The sequence below is a fragment of the Elephas maximus genome, chromosome 19, assembly GCF_024166365.1.
Source record: "Elephas maximus indicus isolate mEleMax1 chromosome 19, mEleMax1 primary haplotype, whole genome shotgun sequence".
In the NCBI taxonomy this organism is placed as follows: domain Eukaryota; kingdom Metazoa; phylum Chordata; class Mammalia; order Proboscidea; family Elephantidae; genus Elephas; species Elephas maximus.
This window is the reverse complement of record NC_064837.1, coordinates 21,999,914-22,013,196: the sequence shown is the minus strand read 5'-3', so window position 1 is coordinate 22,013,196 and position 13,283 is coordinate 21,999,914. Positions and strand designations below refer to the sequence as shown.

The window sequence follows — 13,283 nt, the reverse complement described above, 5'->3', positions numbered from 1 at the left end:
AGTACCACCCCTATGGAGAACCTCAGTTTTTTGTTTTTTAACATTTTATTGCACTTTAGGTAGAAGTTTACATAGTAAATTAGTTTCCCATTCAGTGATTCATACACAAATTGGTTACAGTGGTTCCAATCCCAGCAATGTGTTAGCATTCTCCCCAATTCCACCCAGAGGTCCCCAGTTTCCCTGCTCCTTCTGGGCTTCTCATCTTTGCTTTTGGGCAAATGTTGCCCTTTTGGTCTCATATGGTTGATTGTTCTAAGGAGCACATTCCTCAAGGCTGTCGTTTATTTTATAAGGCTGTCTATTATTTGGCTGAAAGATGATCTCCCAGAGTGACTTCAGTCTCACGTTAGAAGAGTGTCTTAGGGCTGTAGTTTCAGTGGTTCCTCTGGTATCTATCAGACCAGTAAGTCTAGTCTTTTTATGAATCTGAATTTTGTTCTACATTTTTCTCCATCTGATTCTAAGCGGGACCGTCTATTGTGTTCCTGGTCAGAGCAGTTGATAGTAGTACCTGGACACCATCTAGTTCTTCTGGTCACAGGCTAGTGGAGGAGATGGTTCATGTGGTCCATTAGTCCTTGGGACTAACGCTTCCTTGAGTCTTCGGTTAGAACCTGAGATTTTGATGCTTTTGTTTTCAGAAAGGTTTTCCTACTTGAAATTAGTTAAAAAAAATTATGACTGTTGCATAAAGAACTAAAGTTTTGCCCCTGAGATTTACATAATTCCTATTTAATTGATTTCTTGGACTACTTGCATTACATTGATAACAAGAAGTTGTCTGAAGTCCATTTTCACTTTTAAAATAAAATATGCTTCCCACCTTCCTGATCACTGGTCCCCAAACATGATTCGGGCCTTGCTGACAGTGTTTTCTCCTTCTGCTTGTTCCCAGCCTATCAAAAAACTATTATCTTTCACAGTCAGTTCAACCTCAACTCCTCATTCCGAAAATCTTTGAAATAACTTTATTTATTCATTTACTTTTGGATGAGGGTATAGAAAGAATGAGTTAAGAGCCCTGGTGGTGCAGTGGTTAAGAGCTATGGCTGCTAATCAAAAGGTCTGCAGTTCAAATCCTCCAGCCGCTCCTTGGAAACCCTATGGGGGCAGTTCGACTGTTTTATAGGGTTTCTGTGAGTTGGAATCGACTTGATGGCAACAAGTATGTGGGATTCTGACAAAATTAGAGAAATTCCAGACCACTCCAGTTGACAATGATTGTTTCCTCTCTCAGCTTTTATATTACAGTGTTTATTTTCTATAGTATTCACTGATCCAATATTTATCCTCACTTAATTCCAGATACTGTGAAGGCGTGGCAGAAGCAAAGAGGACTAGGACATGTTTTCTGCCCCTAAATTGCTCAAAGTCTAGCAAGGGGAGAGACACATACAACTTACCAGCATCAAACTGGTAGAAACTTGTCTGGTTTACATCATCTTCCTCAAGCTCAGGGGGATGGTCTGGGATGGGGATATCAGCATCCTATGCATAAGCTTATATGAAAGCTTATCCAGTTATCTTAGGACCACATATCTAATATCTCATACAAAACTCAAGAGTGACTGAAGAGCCTTTTCTGTGCCCTTGTGCCAGCCCATGATAGGCAGGAGGGGCTACTGTTAGAAGAAGTAGGAAAGTCAGTGCATTATTAGCTCTTTCTTCAGGAGGTTCCATATGATCTGTGAGTTTGTCTTTTGGTAAGGTCAATAAAGATCACACAATTCTCATATCAAATGGACATTTAAAAATTGTTATTTGAACTAACTGCCACATTCACCATTATTGATCACTCCATTGTTCTTGAAATTCTTTTTTCTTGGCTTCTGTGATATTATTCTTTCCTGATTTTTCTTCTATTTTTGATCTTGGCTCTTCTTTTGCTTATACCTTAAATACTCTTTTCCAGGGTTTCCTTTTTTGGCTCTTTGATCACTCTACGAATTATATACACTCCCTGGGTTTTCTCATACAAATCTGTGAATTCAGCTAATATCTAAATGCTGATGACTTCCAACCCATACTCCCATCCCAGACCTCCGCCCTGAGCTCCAGAACCTATTTGAAAAGCCCTATATAGGTTGCTGTGAGTTGGAATCAACTTGACGGCAATGGTTTTTGGTTTTGGTTTCATAAGATGAGTGGTAATGTGAAAGAAAGGAAGTTGCAGATCAATATTATCATATTTATGTTTTTTTTAAAAATAAAAGATATAAATGTATATGTACATATACATATGTAAATGCATATAAAGTTTTCTGGAAGGATGACATTAAACAATTGATAGCAGTTACTTCTAGGGCAAAGTATAATGATTGCTGGCACTGGGTAAGGGAAGGCGTGAGTTTCTTTTTTTTTTTGGTGAAAATATACATAACAAAACATACACCCATTCAACATTTTCTACATATAAAAAAGAAAATACATCACCATTAAGTTAGACTGTCCCTTAAACTTCTCCTCTGTGTTTTAGAGTTACTATTGTCAATTTCTGGTTTTTTTTTGTTTTTTATTGTCAATTTGGAAAGAGACCTGGTGGTGCAGCGCTTAAGAGCTCAACTGCTAACCAAAAGGTCAGAAGTTCAAATCTACCTGCCACTCCTTGGAAACTCTATAGGGCAATTCTATTCTGTCTATAAGGTCGCTATGAGTAGGAATTGATTTGATGGCAGTGGGTTTTATGGGTTGTCAATTTGATCTCATATAGATAATTCTTTAAAAGAGCTCACTGCTCAAGGTGAACATTCTTTCTAGTTGAGCTAAACTATTGTTTAATTTAAAGATGACTTCATAGGATAGTTTCTATTCAAGGCTTAAAGATTACCTCAGGGCAATAGACTCAGGGATTCCTTCAGTCCCAATGGGTCCAGGAAAGGTTGATTTTCATGTCTAGTTGTTTACATTTCTGAATTATTTGAACCTAGAGCGTATTAATATAGTACTTTTATTTAATTTAAGAAACATTAAAGACAAAAGTAAGTTTTTAAAAAGGAAGTTTATAGAGGTGTTGTATTTTAGAATCTGCCAGCATAGATGGCTAGAAACCCTGATGGTGTAGTGTTTAAGAGCTATGACTGCTAACCAAAAGGTTGGCAGTTCGAATTCACCAGGTGCTCCTTGGAAGCTCTATGGGGCAGTAATACTCTGTCCTATAGCGATACTATGAGTTGGAATTGACTCTACAGCAATGGGTTTGGTTTTTTTGTTTGTTTGTTTTTAGCATAGATGGACAAACCAACACAAATGATTTTGTATTATTTTATATTATTAATGTACATATGTATTTCTGCTTTATCCTAACCTGGTCATTAAAAATGTAGGCTCAGTCTTTTTAGTATTTGGGTTGATTGGTTAAATAAAAGTCAGTAAAAATAATAATTTTGTAGTAGATGGAATGTTACCCAACAGTATATCAGCTACTTTATGGTAGATACTTATAAACATTAGCTATGAAATAATTTTATTTTCTTTTTTAAAAGCATTATAATGTGAACATAAAATATGAATGTAATATAATCATACTATCTAATAACCTTTATTCCATTATTAGAATCATGCTGCAAACAAATGGAGATTACTGACTCAATGGAACCAAGATTGGACAAAAATACATTTACTGAAGTAAGAAGTTACATTATTCAATATTTGAATCAAATTCTTTTGCCAGGTTCAGTTGTCTCATGGTGGATGGCACATATACATTAACTGAGAATTAAATGAAATGAAAGCATAATAACATATTTTATTGATTTTAAGATACACACTTTAAAATATATTAACCACTCTGAAATTGGGTTGCATTTTACAATCAAGGGCATCTTAACAACTGCTTTCAACCAGTGGCACTCATGATGTGAAAGTATGAAAAACTTCCACTGCTACCTTCTGGTAAGATCAAGAAAAACCAGCTTCTTAGATTCAATGAAATATGGTTATAAAAATAATAATGAATGGCATAGTGCCTGGCTACCATTACTGAACATTTTGATCAAGGACCCAAGAGATGGACCCTGATCAAGAAGAGAAAAGATGTGGGACAATATTTCAAATTCTTATAGAAACCAGGCTTATTGTACCCGTTGTGACTGGGGGAACCCTTGAATCTATTGCCCTGAGATAAGCCTTGTACCAAAACTATCACATGAAGTCATCTTTAAACAATAGTTTAGCTCAACTAGTAAACAATGTTTGCCTTGAGCAGTGTGTTCTTTTAAAGAATAATCTATACAAGATCGGATTGTCAACATTAACTCTAAACCACAGAGAAGTTTAGGGGACAAAGTCTAAGTTAATGGTGGTGAAACAATACAGATAGAGGTAGTGAGAATGGTGACACAATGCAAAGAATGTAACTGATGTCATTGACCTGTATGTGTGTAAAATGTTGAATAGGTGTATGTTTTGTTATGAATATTTTTACTAAATATAAAATTAATCAAATAATAATAATGAGAACTAAAACTTACAGAGCATTTCCTATAGGCCAGGCATTGTTCTAAGTTATTCAGATAATCCTTTCAGCAACCCTGTAAGGCAGACACTATTTTTACCCCTATTTCTACAGATGAGGAGGACATAAGGTGCAGAAAGGTTAAGTAACCTGCACAAGCTCTTACAGCCAGTGGAGCTGAGGAGATTTGGACTCAGGCGATTTGGTTCCAAAGTCAACATTACACTGTATCTGAGAAAGTATTATTCTACTGTAGGGAAATAGGCAGTTTAATGGTACTGGAATCCTAAGTCTTCCATAAGTTGCTTTTGTGTTGTTCCATATCTTTCAATACCACTTTCCTCTATTTTCTTTTGTTTAACTTGGATGAGTCCCATAGTCAAGGTAACTTTCATAGTCTTCTTAAGTTTATTTTATAGCTAATATCCAGGATTTTTAGCTGTACTTTAGCAGAAAGAACAGGGAGAAGTTAATCTACTCCATCTTGGTCCTTAAAACATGATTTCAGTGCCCTGGTGGCTCAGTGTTTAAGCAGTTGCCTGCTAACTTAAAAGTCAGCAGTTTGAATCCAGCAGCTGCTCCTTGGAAACCATATGGGACAGTTCTACTCTGTCCTGTAATGTCATCTAAGAGTCAGAATCAACTTAATGGCAAGGGTTTTTGTTTTTGTTTTTTAAATATATAATATTCCAAGGAGCTCTGGTGACTCAGTGGTTAAGCACTTGGCTGCTAACTGAAGGGTCAGTGGTTTGAACCTACTAGCCACTCTGCTGTAGAAAAATGTGATGGCCTGCTTCCATAAAGATTTACAGTCATAGAAGCCCTATGGGCCAGTTACACAGTGTTGCTATGAGTTGAAATTGACTCCACAGTAGTGTGGTTTTGGTATATAATATTCCATTATGTGATTGTATTATAATTTATTTAATACTTTATTGTTGGATATCTACTTTTTCCTTTTTCACTATAAAAATCATAAGACTAATATCTGCATATAAATTTTTGTTTAAAGCCCTAATAATTTTCTTAGAATAGATTCCTAGAAATGGAATTACTAGGTCAAAGCATATGAACATTGCTAGGGTTTTGATATCTATTGTCAAATTGTGCTCTAGATTGTACTGACTTATTCTCCCATCACCAGTGTAGGTGAGGTCTCAAGGTATCGCGTTCTCACCAACAGTGGACATTACTGAATATAAGAAGCCTCTGCAATTTGATGGCCTTTTTTTTTTTTTTTTAATTTTTTGATTACTAGCGAGGGTAAACATTTTTGTGTAATTTTAAAATTTCTTCTTGTGAATTACCTGTTCATATCCTTTGCCCATTTTACCTACTGATTTGCGTGTGGTTACACAAATATGTATATAGACATGTATGTGTATGGGTATGAATATATGAGTACAGATGTGTGTCCAGATAGATGTATCTATAGGCATATGTACATACAGTTGTGTGTGTGCATGCATGTACACCTGTATATATATAATAAACCACATAGGGGACACAGTTACAGATACTTCTTAGATGTAACCCAACACCTCGCTAGATCGCTTTTCTGGCTTTGAAGGTTTAGGACCATAGTCTCGTGGGACAACTCAGTTAACTGCCATAATATAGTTCATAAAGTATATGTTCTGCATCTCAATGTGGTTAGTTGTGTCTGGGGTCTTAAAAACTTGCGAGCAGCCATCTGAGGTACAACTATTGGTCTCTACTCATCCAGAAACAAAAAACAAAGAAAGAAACCAAAGACTCAGAGAAAAAAGTAGTCTACAGGACTAATAGTCTACACAAACCATGTTCTCATCTACCTTGAGACCAGAAGAACTAGATTGTGCCAGGCTACCACTACTGACCATTCTGATCAGGGTTACAGTAGATGGATCCTGATAGAATAGGAGACAAACGTGGAACAGAACTCAAATTCCTTAAAAAGTTCAGACTTACTGGATTGGTAAGAGTAGAGGATTCCCTGAGACTGTCGCCCTGAAATACTCTTTAAAACTTAAATTGAAATTATCCCTTGAAGTCACCTTTTAGCTAAATAGCAGATTGGCCCACAAAATAAAAAATATCACCCATAAGTAATGTTGTTGTTGTTAGGTGCTGTTGAGTCGGTTCTGACTCATAGCGGCCCTATGCACAACAGAACGAAACACTGCCTGGTCCTGAGCCATCCTCATAATCGTTATTATGCTTGAGCTCATTGTTGCAGCCACTGTGTCAATCCACCTCGTTGAGGGCCTTCCTCTTTTCCGCTGACCCTGTACTCTGCCAAGCATGATATCCTTCTCCAGGGACTGATCCCTCCTGACAACATGTCCAAAGTATGTAAGACGCAGTCTCGCCATCCTCACTTCTAAGGAACATTCTGGTTGTGCTTCTTGCATGACAGATTTGTTCATCCTTTTGGCAGTCCATGGTATATTCAATATTCTTCACCAACACCACAATTCAAAGGCATCGATTCTTCTTCAGTCTTCCTTATTCATTGTTCAGCTTTCACAGGCATATGATGTGATTGAAAATACCATGGCTTGGGTCAGGCGCACCTTAGTCTTCAAGGTTACATCTTTGCTCTTCAACACTTTAAAGAGGTTCTTTGCAGCAGATTTACCCAGTGCAATGTGTCTTTTGATTTCCTAACTGCTGCTTCCATGGCTGTTGATTGTGGATCCAAGTAAAATGAAATCCTTGACAACTTCAATCTTTTCTCCGTTTATCATGATGTTACTCATTGGTCCAGTTGTGAGGATTTTTGTTTTCTTTATGTTGAGGTGCAATCCATACTGAAGGCTGTGGTCTTTGATCTTCATTAGTAAGTGTTTCAAGTCCTCTTCACTTTCAGCAAGCAAGGTTGTGTCATCTGCATAACACAGGTTGTTAATGAATCTTCCTCTAATCCTGATGCCCCGTTCTTCTTCATACAGTCCAGCTTCTCGTATTATCTGCTCAGCATTCAGATTGAATAGGTGTGGTGAAAGAACACAACCCTGACGCACACCTTTCCTGACTTTAAACCAATCAGTATCCCCTTGTTCTGTCCAAACAACAGCCTCCTGATCTATGTAAAGGTCCCTCATGAGCACAATTAAGTGTTCTGGAATTCCTGTTCTTCGCAATGTTATCCATAATTTATTATGATCCACACAGTTGAATGCCTTTGCATCTATAAAACACAGGTAAACATCCTTCTGGTATTCTCTACTTTCAGCCAGGACCTATCTGATATCAGCAACGATATCCCTGGTTCCACATCCTCTTCTGAAACCAGCCTGAATTTCTGGCAGTTCTCTGTCGATATATTGCTGCAGCTGTTTTTGAATGTTCTTCAGCAAAATTTTGCTTGCGTGCGATATTAATGATATTGTTCTATAATTTCCACATTCAGTTGGATCACCTTTCTTGGGAATAGGCATAAATATGGATCTCTTCCAGTCAGTTGGCCAGGAAGCTGTCTTCCATATTTCTTGGCATAGATGGATGAGCACCTCCAGCGCTGCACCTGTTTGTTCAAACATCTCAATTGATGTTCCATCAATTCCTGGAGCCTTGTTTTTCGCCAGTGCCTTCAGAGCAGCTTGGACTTCTTCCTTCAGTACCATCGATTCCTGATCATATGCCACCTCTTGAAATGGTTGAACGGCGACTAATTCTTTTTGGTCTAATGACTCTGTGTATTCCTTCCATCTTCTTTTGATGCTTCCTGCGTTGTTTAATATCTTCCGCATAGAATCCTTCACTATTGCAACTCGAGGCTTGAATTTTTTCTTCAGTTCTTTCAGCTTGAGAAACACCGAGCGTGTTCTTCCCTTTTGGTTTTCTATCTCCAGCTCTTTGCACATGTCATTATAATACTTTACTTTGTCTTCTCAAGACGCCCTTTGAAATCTTCTGTTCAATTCTTCTACTTTGTCAATTCTTCCTTTTGCTTTAGCTGCTCGACGCTCAAGAGCAAGTTTCAGAATCTCCTCTGACATCCGTCTTGGTCTTTCCTTTCTTTCCTGTCTCTTCAATGACCTCTTGTTTTCTTCATGGATGATGTCCTTGATGTCATTCCACAATTCGTCTGGACTTCGGTTGCTAGTGCTCAATGCATCAAATCTATTCTTCAGATGGTCTCTAAATTCATGTGGGATAGACTCAAGGTCATATTTTGGCTCTCGTGGACTTGCTCTGATCTTCTTCAGTTTCAGCTTGAGCTTGCTTATGAGCAACTGATGGTCTGTTCCACAGTCGGCCCCCGGCCTTGTTCTGACTGACGATATTGAGCTTTTCCATCATCTCCTTCCACAGATGTAGTCAATTTGATTTCTGTGTGTTCCATCTGGCAAGGTCCGTGTATACAGTCACTGTTTATGTTGGTGAAAGAAGGTATTTGCAATGAAGAAGTCGTTGGTCTTGAAGAATTCTATCATTCCCTCTCTGGCATTGTTTCTATCACCAAGGCCATATTTTCCAACTACTGATCCTTCTTCTTTGTTTCCATCTTTCACATTCCAATCGCCAGTAATTATCAATGCATCTTGATTGCTAGTTTGACTAATTACAGACTGCAGCAGCTGATGAAAATCTTCTATTTCTGCATCTTTGGCCCTAGTGGTTGGTGTGTAAATTTGAGTAATAGTCGTATTAACTGGTCTTCCTTGTAGATATTATCCTATCACTGACAGCGTTGTACTTCAGGATAGATCTTGAAACATTCTTTTTGATGATAAATGCAACACCATTCCTCTTCAAGTTGTCATTCCCAGGATAGTAGACTATATGATTGTCTGATTCAAAATGGCCAATACCAGTCCATTTCAGCTCACTAATGCCTAGGATATCAGTCTTCAAGCTTTCCATTTCATTTTTGATGATTTCCAATTTTCCTAGGTTCATACTTCCTACATTCCAGGTTCCGATTATTAATGGATGTTTGCAGCTGTTTCTTCTCATTTTGAGTCGTGCCACATCAGCAAATGAAGGTCCTGAAAGCTTTACTCCATCCACGTCATTAAGGTCGACTTTACTTTGAGGAGGCAGCTCTTTCCCAGTCGTCTTTTGAGTGCCCTCCAACCTGGGGGGCTCATCTTCCAGCACTATATCAGACAATGTTCCACTGCTATTCGTAAGGTTTCCACTGGCTAATGCTTTTAGCTGGGTCCTTCTTCCTAGTCTTAGTCTGGAAGCTCAACTGAAACCTGTCCTCCATGGGTGATCCTGCTGGTATCTGAATACTGGTGGCACAGCTTCCAGCATCACAGCAACATGCAAGCCCCCACAGTACAGCAAACTGACAGACACGTATAAGTAATGACCTCCTTTAAAAAATATCTGTATGAGACAAAATGGTCAAAAATTGCTCTAAAGCAAAGATGAGAAGGTAAGGGGACAGGGAAACTAGAGTACTGGAAATGGTAAAACCAGAACAGAGTGAATAAGAATGATGACACATTATGAAAACTGTAACCAATATCACTGAATAATTTGTATAGGAATTGTTCAATGGGAACCTAACTTGCTATGTAAACTTTCACCCTAAACACAATAAAATATTATTTAAAAACAAAAACAAAAAACTGGTGGTAAGCACTGAAACCAGATAAAAGAAAGATATCAAATGTTGTTGTAAATCTAGTTACAGGATAAGTAAAATACCAAATTATTCTCAAAAGAAGTAATATATAATATAAAATAACTTGCAGGGGTGTAGAAAAAAAGCAAAATTTTGCTAAACTTTGTCTTAAATGGGAAGAATGACCCACTGCTGTCGAGTCAATTCTGACTCATTGCGACCTATAGAACCGAGTAACTGCCACATAGGGTTTCCAAGGAGCGGCTGGTAGATTTGAACTTCAGACGTTTTGGTTAGCAGCCGAGCTCTTAACCACTGTGGGAAGAGGGGGGAGATTTTTTTTTTTTAATGCATTTTCATGCTTGACTCTGACATTAAAAAAACTATTTTTTAAGCTATTAAATTGTTAAACTATTAAAACACGCTTTTGAAAAAAGTAAACCTAGCCAATATTGATAATATAAATGCAACATTTATCTTCCAAATTACTATGCATAGTCCCATCCTGTTCAGATCAAAGGAGAAAGAAGAAAACCAAAGACACAAGTAAAATATTAATTAGCCCAAAAGACTAATGGAACACAGGTACCACAGCCTCCACCAGACTGAGCCCAGAACAACTGGATGGTGCTTGACTACCACCGACCACTCTGACAAGGATCACAATAGAGGGTCCCTGACAGAGTGGGAGAAAAATGTAGAACAAAATTCAAATTCACAAAAAAGGACCAGACTTACTGGTCTGACAGAGACTGGAGAAACTCCAAGAGTATGGCCCTGGGACACCCTTTTAACTCAGTACTGAAGTCACTCCCAAAGTTCACCCTTCAGCCAAAGATTAGACAGACCTATAAAACAAACTATAACACACATGAGGAATGTGCTTCATAGTTTAATTATGTATATGAGACTAAATGGGCACACCAGCCCAAAAGCAAAGATAAGACGGGGCAGGAAAACTGGACAAATAGAAGTGGGGAACCTGGGGTGGAGAAGGGGAGAATGTTGACACATCACGGGGTTGGCAGCCAGTGTCACCAAACAATCTGTGTATTAATTGTTGAATGAAAAACTGGTTTGCTCTGTAAACTTTCACCTAAAGAACAACTAAAAAAATAAATAAAACAAATTACTATGCGTGGAACAATGGACAGAAACAAAAAGGAAGCTAAAAAAAAAACAGAAAGAATGAAATGCAATATATGTATACAATTAAATTTTAATAAATATAAAAGAGCTAGACTTCCCTATTAAAAGATAAAAACTCTTATATTGAATCAGACCAAGCAATCCAATTATTACGTTTCCACAACTCTTTTTGCATTTTTGAAGTCAGGACACATCTTGCAATCACTGTGTACATTTGAGTAAATAGTAATTCTTCTCCGTCTTCCCAAACCACAAAAATCTGTTATTAAATCAGCAGTTCGTCTTACGATTGATGTGTTTTATAATTGGATAAAAATGCTATTCAACTTTATATTTTCATTTAATATAAAGTGACAAAAAATGAAAGTAAAAGACTTGTTAAGGGAATATCGTGTAAATGAAAATAACCAAGCAAGCAAACAAAACTGAGCAAATTTCAAGACTTAAAATCATTTCATGGAACCAAGAGTATTTCTAATATTTGTGAATGTTAAAATTTGTATTTGTAAAGTTCAAAATTCGTAAAGATGAAAGCACTCTCTTAAAATTTTATGAACTTACAGAATGTCAAAATAGAATATATAAGATAAAAATTACTATAAATGTAAAGACAAGGGAACGAAAAATCTACATAATTGTGGAGACATTACATTTTTTTTAACAACTATATTGAGGTATAATTCACATATTGCTTTATTTCCTATGACTTCTGTAACAAATTATCACAAACTTGGTGGCTTAAAACCACAAAAATTTATTGCCTCCCAATTTTGGAGGCCAAAAGTCCAGAATCAGAATCGCTGGGCCAAAATCAAGGTGTTAGCAGGGCTGCACACCCTCCTGAAAGTCTATGGAGGATCCATTCCTTGCCTCTTTCAGCTCCTGGTGCCTGGTGGCATTCCTTGACTTGTGGCCGCATTACCAGTCTCTGCCTTCGAGGTCACATCGCCTCCTTCTTTCTGTTCTGTCAGAGAAATCTCCCTCTTCCTGTCTTTTATAAGGACACATGTCGTTGCATTTAGGGCCCACCCAGATAAACCAGGATAATCGCTCTCTCTCAAAATTCTTACCTGGACATCTGCAAAAACCCTTTTCACATACAAAATTACATTTACAGGTTCTAGGAACTAGGGGCTGGTAGCTTGGGCTGGTAGCTTTGAGGACCATTATTCAGCCCTCGCTATGCAACACAAACCATACCATCCAGTATTTAAAGTACATAATCCAGTGGCTTTTAGTATATTTACAAACCTGTGCCACCATTACAATACTTAATTTTTAGAACATTTTCTTTGCTCCCTCCCCCGCCCCCCCACCCAAAACAAAACTCTATGCCAGTTCAGTTAGTAGTTACTCCCATTTCTCTCCAAACCTCCAGCCCTAGGTGACCACTAATCTACTTTCTGTCTCTGTACCTTCGCCTGTTTTGGACATTTCCCACAAATGGAACCATATGTGTGTGAATATGTGGTGAATTCATCTTCCACGTGATAGCAATTGGTTCTCATTCTCCGCAGCAGGCTCAAGCCTGACATTGCCATGTGACTCTGAGCCAATACAATTAAATTTTTGGACTCCAGAATGGCCAGTTTTTGCTGTATGTACCAGGTGTTGGGGTTACAGAGATAAGCAAGGACACAAACAGGCAGAGAACTGCAAACGATTGTACTAGACCAGAGAATCCCAGAGGAGACGGAAGAGCACCAGTAGAGTGAGTGAGCCGATAAGTCCCAGGTAATATACTATAGCTGGGTCTTCAGGAACTGGACTTACGTAGAAAAGGGAGGGCTTTTCAGGAAGGCAGAAGAACTGCATGTAAAAGGCAGTAAGTCCTGAAAGAGAATTTTATGTCTACACGGTAGCGAAGAATTCGTTTTGACTAGTGTGTGAGATACATGAATACAAAAGGGTGAGAAACGAGGGAGGAAAGTTAGGTTGGGACCCTATCAACATAGGCATTACACAGAATGCTAATGAGTACATATCATATTAATTCTGTGGACATTTACGGTATGTTATTTTGTTTCAATGCATGATTTGGGCGATTTGAGAGGTGAGAATTCGTTTTCCTGACATTTCCCAGCTTCTCTTCCTGAAATACAAACAGCACACACT

General features: G+C 37.9%; 1 protein-coding gene across 1 annotated transcript in view; it reads left to right on the top strand.

Moving 5' to 3' along the window:
* EFCAB5 (EF-hand calcium binding domain 5) overlaps positions 1-13,283 on the top strand; it is a 134,531-nt gene that overhangs the window by 45,288 nt on the left and 75,960 nt on the right. The window contains exon 7 of the mRNA XM_049860383.1: positions 3,557-3,627. Within this exon, the coding sequence (XP_049716340.1) occupies positions 3,557-3,627 (71 nt within the window). The remainder of the gene's footprint in view (positions 1-3,556; positions 3,628-13,283) is intronic.